General features: G+C 39.6%; 2 protein-coding genes across 5 annotated transcripts in view; one reads left to right on the top strand and one right to left on the bottom strand.

Annotated features, from left to right (window-relative positions):
* Positions 1-24,989, bottom strand: part of LOC105213350 (pneumococcal serine-rich repeat protein) — a 289,615-nt gene that overhangs the window by 224,439 nt on the left and 40,187 nt on the right. The gene's annotated exons all lie outside the window — the stretch shown is intronic.
* LOC105213355 (uncharacterized) lies at positions 13,441-18,280 on the top strand. Its single transcript, XM_029041153.2, has 11 exons — positions 13,441-14,145; positions 14,878-15,104; positions 15,169-15,493; positions 15,557-15,655; positions 15,733-15,892; positions 15,961-16,340; positions 16,517-16,881; positions 16,951-17,284; positions 17,344-17,442; positions 17,577-17,745; positions 17,809-18,280. Exons 1-11 carry the CDS (start codon positions 14,121-14,123, stop codon positions 18,206-18,208), a joined length of 2,583 nt encoding a protein of 860 aa, XP_028896986.2. The 5' UTR covers positions 13,441-14,120; the 3' UTR covers positions 18,209-18,280.

Here is a 24,989-nt window from a genome sequence, read left to right as displayed (position 1 = left end):
ATCTTTCCTTTTTATAATGGTAGTATAGATAAGAAAAATTAATTCAAGTATTATTCGTTCTATTTTTAGTTTAGAATTCTCTATCAAGGAAAGATCTTGAGAAAAACTCCAAATTCATAACTACTAAAAGTAGCCTCTTACAAAGTCCCCGGTCCGACAAACCTGTCAAAATCTATTTGGTCTAATGCTAAATCACTACAGATTTAGTCGCATTAACCAGCTATGAAATTTTTTAAGCAATTTGTAGTCTAAACTAATTCCAAGTGAGGCCTAGAATTTATCTTCAATAAAGTTTTATTTTTATCAATTTTCCTTTATTTTTTACCCGCACCATCTGGCAACCCTCTTCCCGCAGTAGACTATAAACAAATAAATAAATAATAGTATTTAATTTAACTCACCGTCGCCTCGTGTTTAACCTTTCGGTAATTTGTTCCAAGCACTACTAACTACATTATTTAGTTCAAGCGTTATTAAAACAACAACAATAAAGTGTATTAGCACAAATAAATGTGTACACAAAGACAATAGTGGGGACATTAACAATGAAAACAATTCGGACAATTCGAACTGATATTAGCCTAAATGTGGTTAATATTGTTTTTGGTGTTGTTGTTGTTGTCAATAAAATGTGGTAAAATAGCACGAAAGCCTTTTAATTCATAATTAAACTAATTGACGTAATTACTTCATTAACGGTAAATGCGTGTAAGGTGCGTGCGAAGTGTCTGTCTCTGGCAGTGGAGAAACCAAGCTTATGGACAACAAGAAACAAACGAAGCAAGGACAATAAGAAATGGAAGAACAAATAACTTCGGTGCTGCTGAAGTGGAAGGAGTCCTAAAGTGAGGTTATGAAGAAAGGCGAGTTGGAAATTGACCACTGACAATAACAAAAAGATATTTTTCTGAGTTCAGTGAGGCTGGTTGAAATATAATTGTAACCGAGTGGAGCTTTCTTTTGTCACTCGTTAGAAAAAAATTCTATTATACAATTTTTAACATTGTGTATCGAAAAGACTTGGTTGGTTGGTTGGCTGGTTGAAAAGAAAGGCGAAGAGAGTCTGACCGCATTAGGCCCATTGTGCTCCGCGAAGGTACTCTGATAAGCGTCACCCGTACAACTCGGTCGATTTAACGAAGTTTCTGAGTTTATTCCATCCCTGCAGCCCAATTTTTCTCAGATTAGAGTAATGGGAGCCTTGGAAGGTATCTCTTCTTAACCGACAGAAGGCCGGACATTCGCAGAGATAATGCTCTAGTGTCTCATCATCTTCCGCGCACGCTCTGCATTCCGCCGATTCTACTATGCCAAGTCTCTGCAGGTGGCCTCCTAGAGGTAGGTGCCCCGTGATGACCCCTGTGATACAGCTTAATTCTCTTTTGCTTAAAGTAAGAAGTTTTTTTGGTCTGTCCAGTGTCAACACTACCCCATAGTAGCTTTGTGGTACGACTCGTGTTGCACATGTTCCAGGACCTGGGATGTTCCCCTAGCATCCATTGCATTAGGCAGCGCTTGAGAGAACTGAAAGGTCTGGGGCAGTTTAAGGGAAATGTGTTCCCAGCTGCTCCTAAGCGAGCCAACTCATTTGCCTTTTCGTTTCCTTCTATACCTATATGACCGGGTACCCAGATAATAATAACTGAGTTTTCTCCCTCTAGTCTATTAATTGCCTCTTTGCATGATCTGACACATTAAGACTTTGTATTGGCGCAACGGATAGCCTTAATCGCGGCTTGGCTATCCACAAGAAAGTCGGAAAGACTAAGAAAGGGTGATATAAAAAAGTGATTTGGAAGGACTTATAGGCCAGATTGGAAGAGAGAAAGGAAAATATTTCAACTGGAAAGTATGTGGGTTAAAGCTTTTATCTTCAGTGTAATTTTTAGAACTTTATTTCAATAAATATAAGAAAGCTCTTTCCGTTAACAATGCTTCCTCAAAAACATTAATCGTTATTATACTACTGCCTTTGGTCCTCATTGACTTCACAGGCACGCAAATCAGGCGCATGAATTACGTAATTAATTGTAATTGACTTTCGTAATAAAACTTCACTTAAATAATATGGATACAAGCGAACAATAGTTAAACGCTGCTATTGTAGACGGCTTTTAGGCGACACTTTGTCCTACAAAATGGCGCTCATTAAAGCTGTTTTGACACAGAATGGCGTTAATAACATAAAAGTGACTTAATTTAATATGAATAACTGCATTTCGGCCATAATTCAATAAATCACAAATTATCAATGAACTTCCTGCTGACACCTACATACCTATGTAGAAAGCTATGTCGAAGGCTACATATTACACATTACTTGCCATTAACGCACATCTTATCAGTCTGGCATCTGTTGCACATAATTTCAGCATTTTCATACATATGTATAAATAGGCTGGACAGCAAAATTAATTTTCGCTAAAATCATTATCGCACAAAATATTTGCTCAAATACATTTTAATTGGCTTATTTAACATTTCAATTATCCAATTCAGTTTGCAGGCCTACACGTGCAACAGATATGCTGTTATAGTTGTTGTGTGTTGACAACAATAATGTTTGCTGATTGTGTGAGTGTGTGAGGCTTGTGTTGCACTTTAGGTGTGAACATATTTGCAAATTCCAACACCTACATACTTCAACGCCTACAAGGATACCTATGTATGTGTGTATATGTATGAATGTATGGGAATGCACGCACAAATAATCAAGTGGAATGCTGAGTTCAGTGTCGGAAACACAATACAAATGCAGTTGGGAGTGTTATATTAGCTGTTTATGCTGAAAGGACACGCAGGATATTTATGTAATCGGAAGGATATCAAGCTGTACCATAAAAATATATATTTTTTATTTAATTAATTTAATTTAATTTAATTATATTTAAAAAAAATTTATTTTGCTTCATAAATTTACATAATTAACATAATTTAATTAATTTTTAATTTAAATCAATTTATGATATGAGTATGATTAATTATACAGAATTTTCGCAAAATAAAGGTTTCATAATAGAAAAATAAATAAAATTCTGAACCAAAATAATATTTTACTAATTCAGCAATTCCACACAGGATATATTCCAAAACATATATATATAAAATTTTTTTTGATAAACGTTATTGTAACCACGCAGTTACGCAATATTAACCGCAACAACACGATGCACAAAAAACAAAAACAATAAAAATGAACAAGTAAGGAAAGGCTAAGTTCGGGTGCAACCGAACATTTTGTACTCTCGAAATTTATTGATATAACTTTATAAAGATAACACAATTCGACCCATATACTCGACATAAAGTTTTATAGAATAACGAAAATCATCATAAATAGTATATGGGGACTGAGGTAATTCCTAAACCGATTTCACTCGTTTTCACCACCAAGATATAATATATCGAAGACTATACGCTCACTTAATTTTATATTACTTATAATTAGGTATATGGGATCTGGGGGAAGTTAAGACCCGATTTTAACCATTTTTGGTACAGAGACAAACTGTTATAAGAAAAAATTCAGAGGGAATGAATTACATTAAAATATCTGAGAGATCTTTTCGGTCAAAAATTACCCTTAGGCACTGAGTTCTTCATGTTCGATGTCAGGGGCCTTGAAAAGTCATGGTCCGATTTTGACAATTTTTCCACAAGTGATGTCACAGCTCAAATACAGTATTTGTGTGAAGTTTTATTTCGCTATCTTCATTTGTTCCTAATGTATATATGTATGTGTTATAAAGTGAACGAATCAGAAGGATTCAATTGAGTTATATGGGAAGTAGACGTAATTGTGAACCGATTTCGCCCATATTCCACCCGAATTTCATTGAAATCGGTCGAGTAGTTCTTGAGATATGGTTTTTGACCCATAAGTGGGCGATGCCACGCCCATTTTCCATTTTGTAAAAATATCTGAGTGCAGCTTCCTTTTGCTATCATTTCTGTGAAATTTTGTGTTTCTGACGTTTTTTGTTAGCGAGTTAACGCACTTTTAGTAATTTTCAACCTAACCTTTGTATGGGACATGGGCGTGGTTATTATCCGATTTCTTTCATTTTTGGACTGTATAAGAAACGGCTAAAAGAAACGACTGCAGAAAGTTTGGTTTATATAGCTTTATTGGTTTGCAAGATATATACAACAAACTATTTGGGGGCGGGGTCACGCCCACTTTTCCAAAAAAATTAAATCTAAATGTGCCCCTCCCAAATGCGATTCTATGTTCCAAATTTTGTTTATAGCTTAGTTATGACACTGTATAGGTTTTCGGTTTTCGCCATTTTGTGGCGTCGCAGTGGACCGATTTTGCTCATTTTCGAAAGCAACCTCCTCAGGGTGCCGAGGATTATGTGTTCCAAGTTTCATTAAGATATTTTAATTTTTACTCAAATTATCGCTTGCACGGACAGACGGACGGACAGGCATCCGGATTTCAACTCTACTCGTCATCCTGATCATTTATATACATATATATAACCTATGTCTAACTCTTTTATTTCTTGGTGACCCAAACAACCGTTATGTGAACAAAACTATAATACTCTGTGCAACATGTTGCGAGAGTATAATAAAACAAATAAAGTGCAAGGCAAACCCACCTACATATAGGAGTGCACCTACATACATACATGCGTGTTTCGTATATATACATATACATGTGTTAGTGTGATCACCGGCATTTGTTTGTCGTATAATAATCACGGCGCAAGAGCACGCAATTCCAAATTGAGTTGTGCAATTGTTTTATTTGCAAATTAAACATTTTTGTGGCTTGTCAACTCGCAGCTTAACCGAATGTAAACTCATATATGTATGAGCATTTGGTTTGGCAGCCTCACTTCCGCAATTTCAAATTAATTAACACACGCACTGACACTAACACCTAGAGACACAACACCCACACATGTACGCACGCACTGAACTTGTGCACTTCCGCTCATTTTGGCTGTCATTTCTCGTGCTAAATTTGCAATAATTACAAAATATTCAACAATTCAATTTATTATCGAGTTTAATTTGATTTCGATTTTTTGAAATAAATTGAATTATTAGTGCGTGTCCTTTGCACTGATGAATAATTTTTCTGTTGGCAACAGATTTTTGAAATTATTATTATTATTATTCAGTTATCATAAACAACCAAAATTATTAATAAAACTTCTATGGCTTCTTCTGGCTTGAAGCTTTTATTCCCACGTTTAAACCTTAATAGTCTTACAAAACATAGTTTCGAATCGATTAATAAAATAATCAGCTTTGGTTGTAGCAAAAAATTAAGGACCCAAAGTTTAAGACAACGGAATTTGAGCAATTAAGAATGCGTAAAGTTTTTAGTTATTATTCCAACTTCCAGCCAGATCCAATCCAAACATTTTTTTCTAGTATTTAGGAATAGATCATCATGCCTCTTGTTGTTGGATGACAATTTTGACGACTTGTCAACTTGTGCTTTTTCAACACTCACCTACTTTTAACCAACGTCTCAGCTTCACCGTTCGAAAAGACAGCATTGTTCCATGAAGTTGTCAAAAAAGTTCTGCAATGTGATTTTCATAATGGATAACCATTCCTTCAGCGCCTCCGGACTCTAACTATCGAGACTCTCTATTATAAAAGACCGTTCCCACGACAATCAGATCTACTCAATAGGAACGGACTCAGTTTTCTATCAAACCAGAGACTGTCAACTCACACTCTTCGCAACAACAATAACAAAATGATTTACAAAAACTGAATGTGAACGAAAGTAAAGGGTTTTTCTAACCTAGTATATGTTCAATTTTTTGGGATTTCTTCAATGAAAGTGGTTGAAAATATCCGTCTCAAACGAAGACTGGGCGTTTGTACCGTATTGCTCAATTCTCACTTTCCTAAAAATAGAAGTCCTTATAAGGAGAGATAATTTGAGACTTAAAACGTCTGGTCAAGCTTTATAGATCGGACCTGGACGCCTAATCATGCGTCGAATTGCCTGTGTTTGTTAGTGTATGTAAAATAAGTATAACCCTCCAGAGAAGTTTTATGATTATTTATTCTACATTTAGTAACCGACTTAGCATTCCCTTGAGAATCGTACTAACGTTAAAAAATAGACACAATTCATGCTCAAAATTCAGAATTCTTCAAATGGCTTTATTTTGTTACTGATATTACAGCATATATCCGATCTGATCTCTAAAATATTGAAGAGAAACCTTTACCCAGAAAATTTTTTATTAAATATTTGTCAATATACAATATTTCATGTATTTTTATAAACATTTTTTTTTTAATTCCACCCATAATTTTTTTTAAATAAATGCTCATTACAATTCTCTGGCAGAATTACCGCACAGCAAACCAGAGACCTTCCGCGCCAGCAAAGCACTAAGTACTTGACGAAAGTCAAACGGCAAAAGGTACAATGTGACAAGCAACCGAAAAACGCATAAAAATGTACGACGCGCCGTGGAGCCCGAGCAGCGCGGTCCACTGCAGAGAGAAGAAAAATACACGCAAACTACAAAAGGCAAAAGAGTACACAGCGAGCACTCACAACCTGTTAGTTGCTGCTGCGCTTGCTGCCGGAGAGCACAGGCACACGGCCTCAGCGCCACACAAAAATGGCAACGCAGAAACTTATGGGCAGCAACAACAGTGTCTCATATTTTTAGCAACGACGCCCATGCTCTTGTTGAGCGCTCGCTCATTATCGCTCTCAAAGAGTTTTCTCTGCTGCTGTTTGTATACCAGCCGCCCCACCGCACCAGCACACTGGCAACAATAATGCCAGGCAGCGAGCACGTGCTTTTTCATTTCGTTTTTTCTGCCAACACGCGAGCGAATGCCGCCAGGAAAGCGGAAAAGGCAAAAAACAAACATGAGCGGCGGCTTTGACTGCTGTTGCTGCCGCGTCAGTGGCGTCGCTGAATTTTTTCCACACTTTTCGATTTTTCTCAGCGCTGCTACGTCGCTTGTCATTCTCTTTTTTGCTACTATTCGTAAACAAATTTTTTGATTGGTTGTTGTTGGCTGGCCGTGCAGCGATGGGGGCTGGCGTACCAGCGCGGCCTGCGCCTTTGCTTGACGCTGCTTGTATACTCGTGTGTGTGCGCGTCGGCCTGCAGGGTGCTCTGCGCTTACTGTTGTTATTGTTGGGTGGTGCTGGTAGGCACCCAGTGGAAAACAGGCGCGCCCGCGCGTTCTTGTAACTAGACTCCAACAACAATTTGCCTGCTGCTGGGGATACACATGTGCCCTACATGCGAGTACACAGCTACATTGGTTCGGCTGTGTGTTGACCACATTAGTTGGTTGTTGGCTGAAAATTTGCAGAAAAGCAGAAAGTTCACATTTTCTATTTCCCCATTTGCGCTCATCCGCAAGCAGTGGCAGCCTGCCTGCTCGGCGCTGATTAACGCGCACAACGCATCTGATTGGGTTGAGTTTGCCACACGGCCAGTACGCGCGTGTGTGTGTGTAGAAAAATATATGGATTTTTTCTAATTTTTCTTTCGGAGTCAGGCTGCCTGTTAGGCATTTGGTCCAGCAGTAGGTGCTTAGAGTGAGCGTTGCTGTGTGCGGTTTAGATGATTCCTCTCTAATTTTCTTTTGCCGTGTGCGTGCTGTTGCGCTACAAAACTGATTCATCTATTGCTCCATTGTTATACAGATAGTTCTTGTTGTTTTTGTTAATTTTCATTTTTTTGCGAAATTTTTTGCTTGCGGCCAAATGAGTAATGATAATGGCATCTCGCTCTAATGCAACTTCCTACTTTTGCTTTGCTCTGCAACATTAAACGAAAAGCAACCGAAATTTGTTGCTGCGCGCCAGGGCTGTGTGGTGCGGTGTACTGCTTGCCACACTAACTGTTTATATATATTTTGGGTGTGTTTATGTTAATCACATTGCAGTCGGGAGCGGCAGGGAGCCAGCAGTTGGCATGTGCCAAAGTGAGAACGCACTCGGCGCTGGAAAGAGCGCGCATTCGTGCAACTGTATGCCAAGTAAGTACAGCGGCGTGTAAAACAATAGTGTTAGTTGTTGTTGGCAGTATGCTTTGGTTGGGGGGCTACAGTCCCGCCCCATGTTGCCAGCGACAATTTGTATGCCTAAAGTCTGTCTGTCTATTTTTAACGTAAATTGCTTTTCACTTCGTCCATACCGTTTTATACTATTTTTCAATTTTCTCCTGGCATTCATTTTTAATTTGTACGTTTTGTGCGTTCATCTTTTCTATTTTCTAAATTGCTTTTAAAGTTTTTCTGCTCACTGCATGTGCTCGGATGTAATCTGTTCTGTGTGTAATCTTTGACTGTGGCAGAGATAATTACCAAAATCATAGAAATTCAATTTTATTTAAGTTGTAGTGGAAGAGTTTTCAAAGAGCCAATTAGAGTGTATGGATTCTGCAACTATAATTAGAGGGGCTGGTTCTACTAGGTAGATGCAGGTTCCATTAAAATGAAATGATTAATAAAAACTCCCAATGAAAGAGTATACAGATATCTTAAAAAGTGCAATACGGAACATATAGGGTGTGTTCAAAAAATAACGGGAATTTTTGTTTTTCGAGAGCAATATTTATTCATTCGTCTACATTAATGTTGTCGCCTTCAAAATTTTGTCCATTCGATGTTATGCACTTATGCCGGCGCTTCTTCCGATCATCGGAACACTTCTCAAACCCGATTCTTGGAATAGCCTTTGGCTTTTTCAGAGATTTCTCGTATGTGTCTCAAACGATGGCGCTATAAAGTTCTCTTTATTTTTGGAAACCGGAAAAAGGCACACGGAGTCATCTCTAGATAATACGGAGGCTGGAGGATCATTTTTTGGATAAAGTATACAAAGTATAAAGCTGAATTTGTGCCCGTACTTCAGGGGAATGTATTAAAATTTCCGTTATTTTTTGAACACACCTTGTATTTGCATAGCATATTGAATCACCAGACCTATGGTACTGATATGCTGCTTAAGCTAGGGACTTACAGTGTACCTATCCGAAGGGTTTATATTCCTTCGTCAAATCGAACGTTGCATTCGACAAGCTACCGACTATATCATACTAAAGTCAATTCAGGATTTTTCTTAAATTTGATTTTTTTAAATATTGTTTTGGAATCGACTTTTATACATATTATTAGTTTACACTATTTTCATATACTTAGGGACTTGAATTCAAATTTTATGTTAGAGAAAAAATAATCTACAGTCGTGACATACTATATAGTTTAGCAAATAAAATGGAATTAATTCATAAAAAATTCCATGGTAATCTAGCTACTCCACCACATGCATAGCCACCGATAGTGCCGCATGAAATTGCATTTACGGCAAAATGTGAATTGTGTTTTACGCTTTTGATGAACCCATAAAAAACTAAATTACAAATCATTAATTTCAACTGTGGTCAGCCTCCAGCCTCAATTTCAAGCAAATAAGTATGCGAACCAAAAAAGAGGACGACTAGAAATAAGCAGCGTTAAAATGCCAACACCCTGCAACCCTCAGCCGAAGCCCACGAACGTGGCCGGCGGCCAAAGTGCGTGCGGCAGCAACAACAAAGACAGGCAAATAAAAGAGGAGCAAAGCTAAAAACCTCAAAATCACACTCATACCCACCGACAAGAGCAAATGAGAGCACAGCAAATGCGACCCTCTCAGCCCGCGCGCAGCACAGCGTCGGCCTCGGCACACAGCCAACAACACTTGCGGCCCACAATTTTTGTGCGTTGAGCTGATTGGCGGAGCAGTAGTGTGCGTGCGGCCAAACAACCACACCAACAACAAGGCAGAAAGGCAGGCAGGCACACACACGCGCGCACTTCGTACATTTACAGTTACTACATTATGCAGCGCATTGCAGCAGCGAGCGCACGTTGTGTGTTGAGTTGCGTGTGAGTGGCGTAACCGCAAAAGCACATCCCCAAACAGGCCGACTCTGGCTGTATGATAAACACACACAAAGTAAAAACAAAAACGAGAAAATCATGAAATGAGTGTGTGTGTTTGTGACTAACGGTGGTGACCAGCAACAACTAAAACCAGCCGCCCAACCACCTGCCAGCACTAACCGCACCGCTTGTGACACCCGCTTGTGCCTTAGTATTAGAAGCTTTTGCCTCTGTGGCTAATGTAGGTGTTGCTGCTGCTTATTGTTCTTGTTGTTGTTGCCATTGGCGCTAGCATCAGTGGAGGGTAATTAAAAATTTCTACTAAAAACCACGATCACGCGGCACACACACACATATCCAGCCAAGAGTTTGAAAAAAAAACGCTAAAATTTAAGCGCAGAAAAAATGTTTACATAAATGGTGATTAGTGCTGCGGCTGCGGCGGTGAGGCTGGCGCTGGTGGGCGGTTGTAAAAACTTGCCAGTAATTGCATACACACACATACATAGAAGCGAACTCACAGCGCGTGTGTATTAGTGGTGATTGCTTACCATACACGGAAAGTTGCCTACTTTTAGGCGGCGCAATTTCGCCTCCAAACGCATTTATCAGGGCCTCGCTTGCCATTCCAGCATTGTTTTTGCATTTCGCATTTTGCATTTTGCATTTTGCCTTTATTATGTATTTATGGTTTTCATTTCTAACTCCGCTTCACTTTTTCATGCTTCGTCTGCTTTTTATGTGTGCTTCGGCGCGTTTTTTGTGCGCTCTTCGCATTTCATTTTCCAACGCTTGACAGCTACAATTTATCACTGAAAATCTAATTTTTCATATTTTGCGATTAATACCTTTTTATGCTTCCATCTCCTGCAATTGCTTTGATGTTTTCTCTTTTCTCTTTACTATCAATGGCATTGTTGAGATTGAGGCTTTTAAATTAGAATTTGCAAATAATTAAAGCTTTAGATTAGGGACGGTGGTGATCTTGAAATTTGACGAATAAAAATGTGTGAAATGTGTGAAAATCATGGAAAATCCTTATCTTTACAATTGTTATATATTTATTACTTAAACAGTTAGTGAGTATGATGAATGTTGGATCGCGACATTTGTCGAAAACCCCTCTGATATGAGATGATAAGATAATGTTAAGAATGGATTTAGTGATTATTTAAAGATCAAGTGCATACGCACTACAGATTAAACTCCAAGTTTGCCCTCATTTTTTCATTTTATTTTTACTTTTTTTTATATTAATTTTTGTTTTTTTAGTCACATTTAAACCGCTGACATTTTGATAAATTTTATGATGACAACAAATTATACACACAGCTGCCGAATTTAGCATGGAATTAAGATAATGGAGTTTTTATTTTATTTTCATCTTTTTCTGTTGTTTAAATAAGGTAAGGCGTTAAAAAAAATGTTTGTTTACATATTTGTTTGTATTATATAGCGGAATTCGTAAATAAATCTGAATGAGACATATCAAATGTTCTGCTGTTAACCCATTAACTGCCGTTTCAGTATTAAATGTACTCTGCATATATTTTTGAGCAGCAAAAGAGAGAGGAGAGAGCAAGAGTTGCTTTATTCTCACTTAATGTGATCATTTTAGAATAGTGAAGGATCTATTCCTTCGATTCTAATAATATATAGCTGCTTAGCTTTATAGGCTTCGGTAGCTTTACTGCAGGAGAGCAGATATTAGAAAAATTACCAACACTGGTTTTCTGGCTCTATGACACCATAGTTAAGCCAAAATTTTTTTATGGAGTTGTCGTCGGGTTGACGGCGCTCAAAAAGGTCACACTATGTAACCAGCTGGAGCATGTCCAAAAAGCGGCTCTCATAGTAATCTGCGGAGCGTCTAACATCTTTATCAGTGGCTTCGAACTACTTTGCAATTCGACTTGCATAGGTGTCCGGTCGCCGAGGAATCGCTGGAAACTGCAAAGCGAACCAGCTTGCAACTGACAGTACCGTAGCAGCATTTACGTCGGAGTGGAAGCGGGTGGGTATTCCGTGGTCAACTTTCGCTAGAGATACTCACTTCAAGTGAGTTCGCCAAACGGTGGACAACAACCAGCTCTTGTGCAGTAGCGAGGTCTTTCTGGCACGCGATGAACCCAAAACGGTTCTTTGAAAAAACGAAAACTCTTTGGATATTAGTGAGATTGGGGATCAAGCCAGACGCTAATTTCCAAAGTTGCTTAAAGGAAGCCGAAGAGAAATCATCCAAGGACATCCGCTTTCAATAACCAGCATTCGCCAGAGTAAGATTAAAACACCACAGTAGGCACTCCTTCGGCGAACTCAGTGAATTGACTGGAATCGACATTAGCCGACTAAGGATCGTTATAACACAATCCAAGCGCATCGTCGAATCATAAGGGTCTTGGCGATCCGTAAGGAATATTTGGGTGTCTGTGTTGTCTAAGTGAGATTCTCTGTAGAGGCAGAGATCTACCCCTTGACCTAACCTTTATGGCCACAAATAAAGGCAAAGAGGATGTTCTCAGAGAGAGAAGAGCTTTTTTCCAAACAATTTAATATCGAAGCCTCAGAATAAGATTCCAATTACCAGCCAGAAGTCTCTATAGAACTATTCTTCGATCTTATGTATTTCATCTATAGATAAACGACAGGATATACTCGTATATGTTATATGCTTTTGGTTGGAGACTTTTAAGATTGTAATGACCAAAAAACTTCCATCAGATTGAAAAATTTAACTCAATTCCCCACATCCGCAGTGAAAATTTTAGTCTATATTTGTACTATCAGTAATTATAAGCAAAACACCAATGTATTCTCATTTGAAAAGTCATTAACAATTATTTATAATTTCCGCTTAAGCCAAATTAAGTGATAAGAGCTTAAAGCTTCGACAGCAAAAAATTTTGCAATAACAAATAAATTAGGAAAAGTAATTAACGGCACATAATTCAAAGAAAGCGCTAAAAGTATAGCGGAAAATGGCTCGTAACTTAAAAGATTATCTAATTTTCGCTAATAATTTCCATATTTTTATTGCCAGACAATTATTTATGTTCCTGTCACTTCAGCGCAATTTTCTTTCGAAATATTATTGCCAAACATCTGCAGCAATATTACCATGAATTGCTTATGTGTGTGACAGTACCTTCACATTGCAGTCGTTCAAGTTCAAAAGCATGCCGCACACACGCTTCGAACAAGCTGACGCACATATATATTGCATAATTTTCTTTTTTATCAACGAATTTCCAGCTGTCAAGCGGTACATTCTGCCACACAAGGTAAGCGTTTAGGCCAAGTGCCACCCAACCATTTGTACAAACAATGACATACATACAAACATACAACAGACTTGCAGCAACAACAATTAACATTACTGATTACACAAAGCAATAAAAATATGGTACAAATGCAAAATGTCACTAAGCGCATACGAAAATGCATAAAATTTAATACGAAAATTAGTACAAACCAACAGAGCCTGCGCGGGTGGTTGCGGAAAATATATTGTCATTTAAATTAGAATTTCGCCTTCGTGTCTGACTATTTAAAAGCAAACGAACGCGGACCGTTTAAGCAGATTGCCTAAAGGCCCACCAACCGCATTTATCAGTCGAAAGCGTGACCTCGAGAACTCAACGCATATAGTTCGCGCCGTTGCTTTTCCACGACACTGACACTGACACTTGTTGACAGTTCCGCGAGTGGGCTCGGAAAGTTGCGGAAGCAGCGCCGATAACATAATAAGAAAGACCGTTAATCAGACCACCAAGTTGCGCGCCCTCAAACAAGCCTCGTATTTTGAACAGCAACTCTTTCGAACTAGTACAAGAATAAAACAATACAAAAAAACTGTAAATAATTTATATTGGCATACAGCGCTCACTGTATCGCGTAACGGCGGCAACAAAGTTATAATTCCTCAAACCGTTTTGTTGACTTTTTACCAAAACAAGTGTTTCATTCACGCGCTTAACTCAATACGCTCGCTATTTGCATAATATTTAATGTTGTCTCGTTGTCTCTTATATTATCTGCAAATTATCTGCGTTGCCGTTATCAGACGAATCTGTCGCAAGTGAAAAACACGAACATAAGTGTGTGTGTGTGTGTGCAATTCTTAGTAAAAGTTAGCGATTTAGTGAAGTACCTATCTAAAAACAGTGTGAGCTACGGTTAGTTAGACGTTCATTAAAGGCGATCAGTCGGAATTGTATCATATCGGCGGTACGGTAATGAACAAAATGTCGCATAAACGAAGTAAGTGAAAAATATAGTGTGGAAGAGATCAGTGTTTACGCTTTGCTTCAAAACAATAATCAATAAAGTATCTGAGCCCTAAAGTGAAATATCAAAATATAGTGAAAAGAAATTAAGAGTGCTATAAAGGCAGACTTTGTGTGAATAAAGTCTTAGAAACCGATCCTAACATCTTAGGATAGAGGGCGATCCAACACCATAACGAGGGCTTCGAAGTATTCGCTTTTATCGTCTGTTCTCCCACAAAGGACAAAATATATATTGTTCTAGGATCAAAATAAAGAACATGCAAGCTGCTACCCGTTTCGTGAATCTTTGATAACATATTCTCGATGCGAAGAACCAACAAGAGGTTATTAACAATCAAAACAATTGTTATCTATCCAATTTTGCCTTTGATAATGGTTTAAGCATACATTTCCGACTCCACGTGTTCTATAAAAATTCATCTATACTTTACTCTTCACCTCTTTCAGTTTTTTTTATTTTTCGTTTAGCATCGTCTATGGTGTTCTGTTGATATTTTACCAGCTTGACAGTGTACTCACATGTAGTGAGCTCAAAGACTACTTGTATTTCAAGTGTGTGTACCATATTTATATTTAAAAGTCGGCGTGTATCAGTAAACACGAAAAGCAAATAGTTTACTGAACTCAAAAACATGTTTTTGTCCAAGTTCAATTATACTCTGGCATTTTAAGTTAAAATAAAATACATTTGTCACTATTTCAGCACCGATCTGCAATATCTTGCTACTGCTTCTACTACTCAATGGCAACCAGTGTGTCTTGGCACTCTTTGAGGGCTGCGACAACACATTCACCATAAACCCCGGTATAACGTATATACAATCTCCGTTTTACCCCAACACATATCCGCCATGGACTTCCTGTCGCTATCAGATTATTGCACCAGTGGACACTACCATCGAGGCCAATTGTTCTATTGATTTGCCAAGTGTAAGAAACACGCGTTTAATTACCAAATCTAGATGCTGTTCTCATTCGTCTTTAATACATTTAGAGCGGCGGTCAATGCACAACTGAGTATTTCTATGTGAGCACCGAAGGCGATCCCCAATTACGCGATTCGGAACAATTCTGTGGTGAGGGCACATTTTCGCGCGTTTCAATGTTTCGTAAGCTAACTTTGGCATATGCCTCCTATGGATCCACGGGCCGATTCCTTTGTTCGTTAACGGTGCGACCGCAGCAATGCGAATGCGGTTGGTCGATGTCCACGAAAATCGCCAATGGCCAGAAAGCCGGCACCAATGAGTTCCCATTTATGGTTGGACTGCAGAACCTGGGATTGTCCGACATGCTCATCTACTGTGGCGCCACCATTGGTGAGTGTGATCGAGTCTATAATGTGTCTTGGCTGTTTATTGTTTAATCATCTTTCTTTGTAGTCTCGCATAAACACATAGTCACCGCCGCTCACTGTGCTGATATACAACGTAATGCTTCTCTAGTATTAGCGCACGTTGGCTTCACAGACATATCGGAAGGTAAACTGTTCCTTATTTCCAGCGCATTTTATCGAGTCTCTGTTTCACCTTTCTTTTGTTAATGTGTATTCCCCTAGTGGGCACGTCTCGTTATTCGGCATCTTATGGTATTGAAAGAATCATTATACATGAAGGCTACACCACCGATCCGCCCGTCAATGACATCAGTGTATTTGTAACCAAAATATCGATAGAATGGGAACGCGGCGTTGGACCGATCTGTCTTCCACCAGCCGGGTAAGGATGATCCCACCACTACAATCATACCAACTTAAAAATATTCCATTACATGTTTTTTATTACAGTTCCTCGAGCTTTTCCTACAAAACCGTGGACGTTGTCGGTTGGGGCACCCAAAGCTTTGCCGGTCCGACCTCAAATTCGCTAATGAAGGCTAATCTTATGGTGGTGGAGAACTCTGTGTGTCAGGAAAGGTATGATGTAACAATTTATCCCTCTCAAATCTGCACCACCGACTACTCCGGCCAAGGGCGCGATGCTTGTCAGTACGACTCGGGCGGTCCGGTGGTCCTCCGCCTATCACGCATGTTTTTCGTTGGCTGCATTAGTTTTGGCCAGGCCTGCGGTCAGCCGTATGGCACCGGCGTGAATACGCGCATCACCTACTTTACGAACTGGATTCGGCAAGTGACTGGTTACACGACCTGCGTAAGACCACTGGGTTAATGTTGTTGTAATATCCATATTTCCACGTTTATTCGTTGTTATTTGATTTATCGTGTAAATAAATATATATAGTCTACATATGTATAAACAAGAAGTGCAAGTGATTATTTGCTTAAGGCCTATGAGGCTTAATTTTTTAAGAAGAGGCAGGGGATATTCGAACCAGAAGATAAGCCGCGAAATTGGGGTATTTGCAAATTTTGTGGGGAAACGCTTTCTACAGCGAAGAGACATTAATACTTACGGTACAGTCGTCGCGTACAATAAGTCTTGAAATGGTCTCGCTGCGCTTTTCTCGAGGATCTCGAGCTAATTTGCGACACTTTATGCTGATAGTGCTTTATCTGTTGGCTCAATTTACTACAGTCAAAACACAAATGAGTTGCATTACACAGGACTATTATCTGCCTTCCAATCAGCAGGTGTTCAATATCACATCCCCGAATTATCCAAGCGCCTACAGACCGGGTACAAATTGCCGATTTCGTATAATTGCGCCCTATTCGCATGTGGTGGTGCTGAACTGTATCTTCGAAGTGGTAAGTGTGCTCTACATTCTCTCACTTCTCGATTTAAATTAAATAATTTCAACCTTATTCAACACGTAGTATCCAAACACATGCGGCACGGAGTACTTCTACATCTCCCGTGATGGCGATTTGGATTTCCGTGAGGGCGAGACCTTCTGCACCAATTCGAATATAGTGCGCAATTCGTATTTTCGTCCCATGACCGTGGGTTATTACTCATCCTCACTGAGCACCAACCAGCAGGGTCGCTTCTTCTGTCAGGCATATGCACGGCGACAGCCCTGCAACTGTGGCTGGACCACACAGACGCGCATCACAAATGGACAAGAAGCGACCAAGCACGAGTATCCTTCGATGGTGGCTCTACGAGACATCGGCTCTTCGCAGCAGATCTTCTGCGGTGGCAGTATAGGTGTGTGAGACATTGAAATGTGCTTGCAAGAATTAAACACTAAGCATCTTAATTTTCAGTGAGTAATCGCCATATTATGACGGCGGCGCACTGTATAAGTGTACAACCCGATCCGCGGAGAATCATCGCCTATGTGGGAGATCACGACCTAAGCAGCAGTGAGTAGAGTATATCAGTGAAAATCATGGATTTTAAAGAATTAGAGAGCGGGAGAGGCATACGAATAACTTTTGCTATTTAAATGTCGTATATATAATTCTAACTTTCTTCATTCCCATCGCTCCATATTTAGCTACCGAATCCATTTTCGCCGTACAACATCGCTTCCAGCAAGTTGTCATACATCCCAATTATGCCTCGACGGCTAACAGTGTCGTTAACGATTTGGCTTTACTGATCACCATAGCACGCATCGAATGGTCACGTGGTGTTGGACCGATCTGCCTGCCATTACTACAATCGTGTGTTGCTATACTGTATCGCCTGATATTCCACTTAAACTAACGAATATCCCTTAATTTCAGCTCGGATTTATTCACCTACCGCACAGTAGATGTCACCGGCTGGGGCACAACTTCATTCGCCGGTCCCAAGTCTAACACGCTGCAGAAAGTCGAGCTGATGACTGTCGAGAACAGCGCCTGTGAGACCCAGTTCAATACGACCATCACCGCGGCACACATTTGTACGCACGATTATCGCGGTTTAGGGCAGGACTCGTGCCAATTTGACTCTGGCGGCCCGGTCATACTTCGACAGCAGCAACAACTCTCACAACCGACGCGCATGTATGCGCTCGGCGTAATCAGCTATGGTGGCACGTGTGGTGCGCGCTATGCGGTGGGTGTGAACACGCGGCTCACTTCGTATCTCCGCTGGATCTGGAACTATTTACAAAATGCTGGAGGCGTGTGTGTGCCTTAGGTTCATGGATGCGATTATAAAATATAGTTGTAGAATGAAAGAGAAATAAAGGAGAAAATGTTCTGAAGTCGACTTCATAAATAATAAAAATACAATATAAATCAGACATTATCAGCTCATAAATAATATGGATCTATCGAGTTTCAATCCACGATTGAGTCTCGTTTTCCGAACGTCTGACCCAGTTGTTGCTCGCTCTGAAGAATGTCTTCTGCCAAGTGTAATTAAGCTGTCATTCGTCATATCACTTGTAGTCATGATTAGAAATTACCGTTGTTGTGCTGAAATGTACTGACTCTCATAAATATGTACACTTCTGTCAAGTTATGTAAGAAATTGCAGAATTTTACTAAATTTATGCATTTAGTTATGTAAGTATGTATGTGTAAGTGAATGTCTTTCATATCTTCATGTAATAGTTATTCGCTTTCCGAGACTCCTTGCTGCAATTGTTCTTGTTGCTGATTACGATGACAAAAGACTTAATTTGCATTTAAATTAAAATGGCCTTCTTCTTGCTGGCCACCACACCCGCTACTCCACATTTCAAACACAATTGTTTTATAGTTTATGGGAAATCACAATTAAAGCACTGACTTTCCAAAAACAACACTAATATTCACTACTTGCTGAGCAGTTTTAGGCCTTTCGCCTCTGACTGCAAATTTAATGTGAATGATTAAAGAATGAGATTATGTATGTAGATACATAATATTTACTCAATTTTTTAGTTAAAAAGAACATTAAGAAGCCAAGACGCGTAGATTAAAAGCCCCATAGGTCTTCAAAAATGAATTAAATAAGCATGCTTTCAAAGTTAAATAGAGGTTAGGGACAAACGATTTCTTGAATTAAAAACTCCAACTGCATAGTTTTCGAGTGGAGTCAATCGGCCTTAAGCATGGGTACCATTCCCACGACAGTTGGTTCTATATAACCGGAACGGACCCGAATTATTCGACCAAGGACTGTCAAATCGACAGCAATAAATCCTCATCCTCATTATGAGAACCATAGATAAACACGTCCTTACTGAACTTCAGCATAAGCTCTCCATTGGATTATATTGTTTTTACGAAATCCGACCTAGTCACCGGAAATAAAATGCATGAGATTATACAGAAAAAGACTCATTTCAGACACTTGTCTAATATTTCTTTGCATTTTGTTTAACCGTTTGAGAATTATAAATTTCATTAAAGAAATTCTATTTATTGTTGAACCCGTTACATAACCACTAAAATGTTAAACACATTGAGTATTTTTCTTCTATCTATTTTTCCTGTCCTCTGATTACTAACGGGTGATTTTTTTGAGGTTAGGATTTTCATGCATTAGTATTTGACAGATCACGTGGGATTTCAGACATGGTGTCAAAGAGAAAGATGCTCAGTATGCTTTGACATTTCATCATGAATAGACTTACTAACGAGCAACGCTTGCAAATCATTGAATTTTATTACCAAAATCAGTGTTCGGTTCGAAATGTGAAATCCGCTTTTTTATCGACAAATTTTGTTCAGCGATGAGGCTCATTTCTGGTTGAATGGCTACGTAAATAAGCAAAATTGCCGCATTTGGGGTGAAGAGCAACCAGAAGCCGTTCAAGAACTGCCCATGCATCCCGAAAAATGCACTGTTTGGTGTGGTTTGTACGCTGGTGGAATCATTGGACCGTATTTTTTCAAAGATGCTGTTGGACGCAACGTTACGGTGAATGGCGATCGCTATCGTTCGATGCTAACAAACTTTTTGTTGCCAAAAATGGAAGAACTGAACTTGGTTGACATGTGGTTTCAACAAGATGGCGCTACATGCCACACAGCTCGCGATTCTATGGCCATTTTGAGGGAAAACTTCGGAGAACAATTCATCTCAAGAAATGGACCCGTAAGTTGGCCACCAAGATCATGCGATTTAACGCCTTTAGACTATTTTTTGTGGGGCTACGTCAAGTCTAAAGTCTACAGAAATAAGCCAGCAACTATTCCAGCTTTGGAAGACAACATTTCCGAAGAAATTCGGGCTATTCCGGCCGAAATGCTCGAAAAAGTTGCCCAAAATTGGACTTTCCGAATGGACCACCTAAGACGCAGCCGCGGTCAACATTTAAATGAAATTATCTTCAAAAAGTAAATGTCATGAACCAATCTAACGTTTCAAATAAAGAACCGATGAGATTTTGCAAATTTTATGCGTTTTTTTTTTTAAAAAAGTTATCAAGCTCTTAAAAAATCACCCTATAATTCTCTTCTGCTTTTCCGCACTCCCTATACTGTCCTTACAGCTCCTAGCTTTCCTTGCAGCACCCTTTGCTAGCCGCTCGATTGTAATGCAGTTTTGAGTCGCTTCCACTTGTTATTATTATGAACAAATGTGGTCGAGTGCACTTAAGTAATTCTTCATAATTGTTATTGTCAACGTTCTTCCGGCTTGGCCCCACCAAAGAGCGCCTGCCCTTACGATGACACACAAAGCGCTTAAGTTCATTTGTATCGCCGTATTGGGGCATAACAAAAGCGAACAAGTAACAACATCTAAGTGCAATAATATAAAAATATATAATAAAAAGGACACTTGACTGCCCGACTGACGCTCGCCAGCCCGCAGCAAACATCCAAGCGTCACTTCCTCAATGCAGCTCGGCAGTTGCAACATCCGCATCAGTCCAGATTTTGCCAGCAAACAAACAACAAAGCAAAGTTGTATTTAAAGGATACACACAACGAACAATGTTGCAACAAAGTCACTTCACGCCAAAGTGGCCGAAAGAAAAAAAAGTGTGGCATAGAAAAAACGCTAAGAAACGGCAACACACACATACACACCACGTGACACCCGCAATCCCTGCAATAGCAACAACAATAATAATGAAATAAAAACAACAATAACAAAGTGGTAATGCGAAAAGTAAGAACAAAGAAGCGAAACGACGCAAGAGCAAAAAGCAGAATGCAAACGGCAGAATACAGAAGGCAAATTACAACAAAAAAGGGTTAATTCAAGTGGGCTACCCAGTGCCGAGAGTTCTTTGGTGCTGCCACCCTGCACCGCGCCGAGTGGCAGCAAAGCTGAAGTGGCACACCACACCATCAGCAGCAACACTCGCGCCACCCACCGCTCGCCGTCATGCAGCAGTCAGCCGTGCCCACTTCAATGCCTCAGTCGTCAGTGTTGGCGCTCTGGCCCCGCCGCTGACCCCGTTTCGCGAGCGCTCTGCAAATTCACTTTATTTATATTTGCATTTTTTCGTTATTATTAAATAAAAGCGCACAAAAATAATAAAAAAAAATTAGTACAACAAAAATAAATACTAGAGCATGCATCGGCGTTTGGTCACTCGACTCTACCACACTCCCTCCCTCGCCAGCTTGCCACAGCGGTCTTGCATTTTTTTCGGCGTGTCCTTGCCGGAGCTTGTCTGTTTATCCTTTAGTGCTTCTATGCAATTAACGGGCAAACAATCACAACTACAACATTTTTTTAACGAGCATTAAGTGCGGCAGAGGCAGCCATTGCTCATTGCTAAGTTAATTTTTGGCATTTTCACTATGCAATTGTTAGACATAGTCCATGCCGACTGCATGTCTTCTTCATTAGTAGCAGTGCTTATGTGTTGTTGTTTTTGCTTTTGTTGTTGCATAAATATGCTAACGGTTAGTCTACGCGCTTGCTTCTGGGGTCCTCAAATAATTTCTCCGTGTTTTTATATAATTTTTATTACATTTGTTATGTTTGCATGTTGTTGTTATTTAGAGCTTTTTCTCTCATTTAGTTGTTGCATAGTTCCTACTTCAGTCGCAATTAAACTGCACTTTTTCATTTCTATTCGTTTGCAACACGAGAACCAAAGCACTGCAATCACAAATTTCCACACACACACAGGCTCTCACATCCATGTTACGTATACGCTTTGATGTCCCGCGCGCAAATTAGCGCAAGTGCTCTCTAGATTTTGCTTTACTTTTCTATGATTTTTCGCATTTTTTCATTGTCATTTGCCATAATTACTATATTTTCCGCATAAATTTGCTCCTTAATTGTTGCATAATTATTTGGCGTGCGTTTTCAAGTTCACGTTCATGTTCACGTTCATTCAAGCTAAAGTAAAAGTGGTTATGTCCTGAAATGGCTTTCGCTTCGCCTCGCCGTTGGAGTTTAAGTGGCAATTAGTTGTTGTTTTGCGTTTTTAATCTTTGATGTCGCAGGAAGTTGTTGTCAAGGGTTAATTATGTTGTCATTGAAGGGTTAATTGGCGAGTGCCTAATTAAGTGTGGCAAAGGACATATGAAACATAGTGTCTTTGGATTGAGACTACACCATAGCGTTTAGAGTGCTTATATTAAAATATTTTATATACTTCTACCAAATTCAATTAGTTTTAAGAAAAAAATACTAATGAGATTGCGAACGAGAGCAGATAGAGAATTTAAGCCCTTATAAGACAAATATGAAGTGAGAAACTGCGTAATATGAATCCCAAAAAACAACTTATCTATAGGAACTACAATTTTTAGTGACAAAAGATACACCAAAAGACCCACACTGCAGCCGATGAGGGGACATTTTTCAGGAAAGTTTCGATACGGTACGAGAATTTAACCTTCAGGAACTTCAATATTGTCCAACAGACCTAGGAATTCAAAGCTCAGATCATAGAAGTCACCTCTATCGTTCTCTTGGAAATAATACTCGAATGCTTTCAGCTCAAGTTCAATCTTCGAGCTTCATATTCGTACTCAATTTGAGGTTGTGGTTATCGCTCGCAGAAAGCGGTCATCTCGTAGAGGCTTCCATTGGATTGTTTCTTATTTTTTTGGATCATTGGAAATGATCGATTATATGATAATTAAAGCCATACTTGGGATAAAATCATCACGCAAAGCCCTCACAGCTTAAAAGTTTAACGAAACTATTGAAAAAGAAGCTTCTTAGAAGCAAGTCTCAAAAGTAGTAGCCTTGAGGACCACCGGTATAAAAATATTAGAATAAATTTGAATCACGGAAATTTCAATGACTGTTTCCCGAGGCGTTTAAAGCATATTTAAAGACTTTTAGAGAATAAGCTCAAATTTCTTAGCTCCTTTTTTTGAAAGCAATTTGAGGTAGAGACAATATTCTACTTTTTTTCATTAACTATCTGTGGCTGAGCCGTATGGGTGCATGGTAAGCTCGTTTGACAGCAAAGTTTCATGTAACCAACGATTTGGACGTTCAACGCCAAAATGCATGCAGTGAGCATCTCCCTCATGCCCCACTTCACCAATCAGCGGAGCCAACGACGAGCGCCACAGCAAGCCACCAATCCAATTTCGTTTCTAATTTCTGCGCCTACGCCAAAGCTCATCGGCATCAATGTGCTGGCGCGCTCTTTACTTAGTCATGTGCGAGCTAGTGTTGAACTGCACTTAGTATTTTTACGATAATTTCGCATTCGTCGTTTTTCGCAATCACATTGCATGCCACGCACACACACACACACATGCACGCGCTAGGATGCATTTTGCCATATACATATGTGAGTGCTAGTGTATGTGTGTTGTGTGGCATACTAAATTGGTTTTGTGTTGCACTGTGGCAACGCTAATGAATAGGCAAGCGTTAGTTGGCATACTTTGCATGCATTTAGGCGCAAAAGCGGTATATAAAAATCCTTTACACGTAAAAAAGGCGTACAAAAAGCGACTGCGAATTTTCTAACGAAAATTAGAATGAAAAAGAATTAGCAAAGCAAATACCCGCCGAGCGCGCTGCTCAGCGCGTCTAACGAAGAAATGAGCGAAATAAAAATGCGCCACTATTGAAAGCATATATTTAGGCGGATATGCATGAGTATGGCGTATGTGCAACACAAACACTAAATCCCACCAACAAAAGCACAACTAAAACGCCAAATTAATGCTTAGAAAGCGCAACTAAGCGCACTCAGACCGCACGCCACTTGGCTGCGCATTTCCCGGTACCATCGAACTGGCTGCTGCAGTGGGCTGCCTTAATGCAACCCTGTCAATGCACACAAAGGCAATGCACAATTTTGTTGCATGCATTTAGGCGCTGTTTGAGCGCCTCGTTTTTCGCCTTCCTTAATAATTGGAAATTGCAATGCGCTGCAGACTCATTCATTCATGTTTGCTTTTGTTGTTGTTGGCGTTGGTGTGCACTTGAAGCGCGGTTGTTTTGCAATTAGTGCTCAATATTCCATGCCGCCACGCCACCAAAACGCCTTGGGAACGTTTTTCTAATCAAAAGATCGCTCGAAAACGGCGCGGATATTGGCCAAAGTGGTTCATGGATGATTGGTAAAGCTGCTTTCCCATACTCCGGCTCCGTTTAGTTCTTCGTTTTTTGCTGGCGATGCAAACCAACCAAACCACTTCAGAGGTCGAGCACTAGTGGTTAAAACGAGAAAGAAATCCTTTTATTCCGAAATCGGTTGGAGGCCTGCTAAACACATGTTTCCCTAAATACCTCCATAAGCGCCTAAAAGTGCGCTTTTTACGAAAAAAAACAGTCACAATAACTGACCACAGATAACTGAGGCTAAGCTTGGACACTTATCGTAAGACATCTATGCTCTAGCAATCCCTAAATTCTCCCTCTGATATATGAATTTCTATTTTAAATAAATACGAATCTTATTTTGTATTAAAAAGCTCAAACATGAGCGCATTTAAGCAGTCTCTGGTTACACAAGTTCAATTCGCTACTCGCACTCTTCACTCACAACTCGACATCTTACACACACACTCACCGAAAACACATTCGAATGCATTCTTCACTC

The sequence above is a fragment of the Zeugodacus cucurbitae genome, chromosome 6, assembly GCF_028554725.1.
Source record: "Zeugodacus cucurbitae isolate PBARC_wt_2022May chromosome 6, idZeuCucr1.2, whole genome shotgun sequence".
In the NCBI taxonomy this organism is placed as follows: Eukaryota; Metazoa; Arthropoda; class Insecta; order Diptera; family Tephritidae; genus Zeugodacus; species Zeugodacus cucurbitae.
The sequence above is the reverse complement of the archived record's forward strand: the minus strand, read 5'-3'. Positions and strand labels throughout refer to the sequence as shown.

Excerpts from the sequence above, each read along its gene's own strand:
- LOC105213355 (XM_029041153.2), top strand. The coding sequence starts at position 14,121 with ATGAACAAAATGTCGCATAAACGAA. Across the intron at positions 15,656-15,732 it reads CTTCACAGACATATCGGAAG|TGGGCACGTCTCGTTATTCG; the intron begins GTAAACTGTTCC and ends GTATTCCCCTAG. Across the intron at positions 17,746-17,808 it reads TGCCTGCCATTACTACAATC|CTCGGATTTATTCACCTACC; the intron begins GTGTGTTGCTAT and ends CCTTAATTTCAG.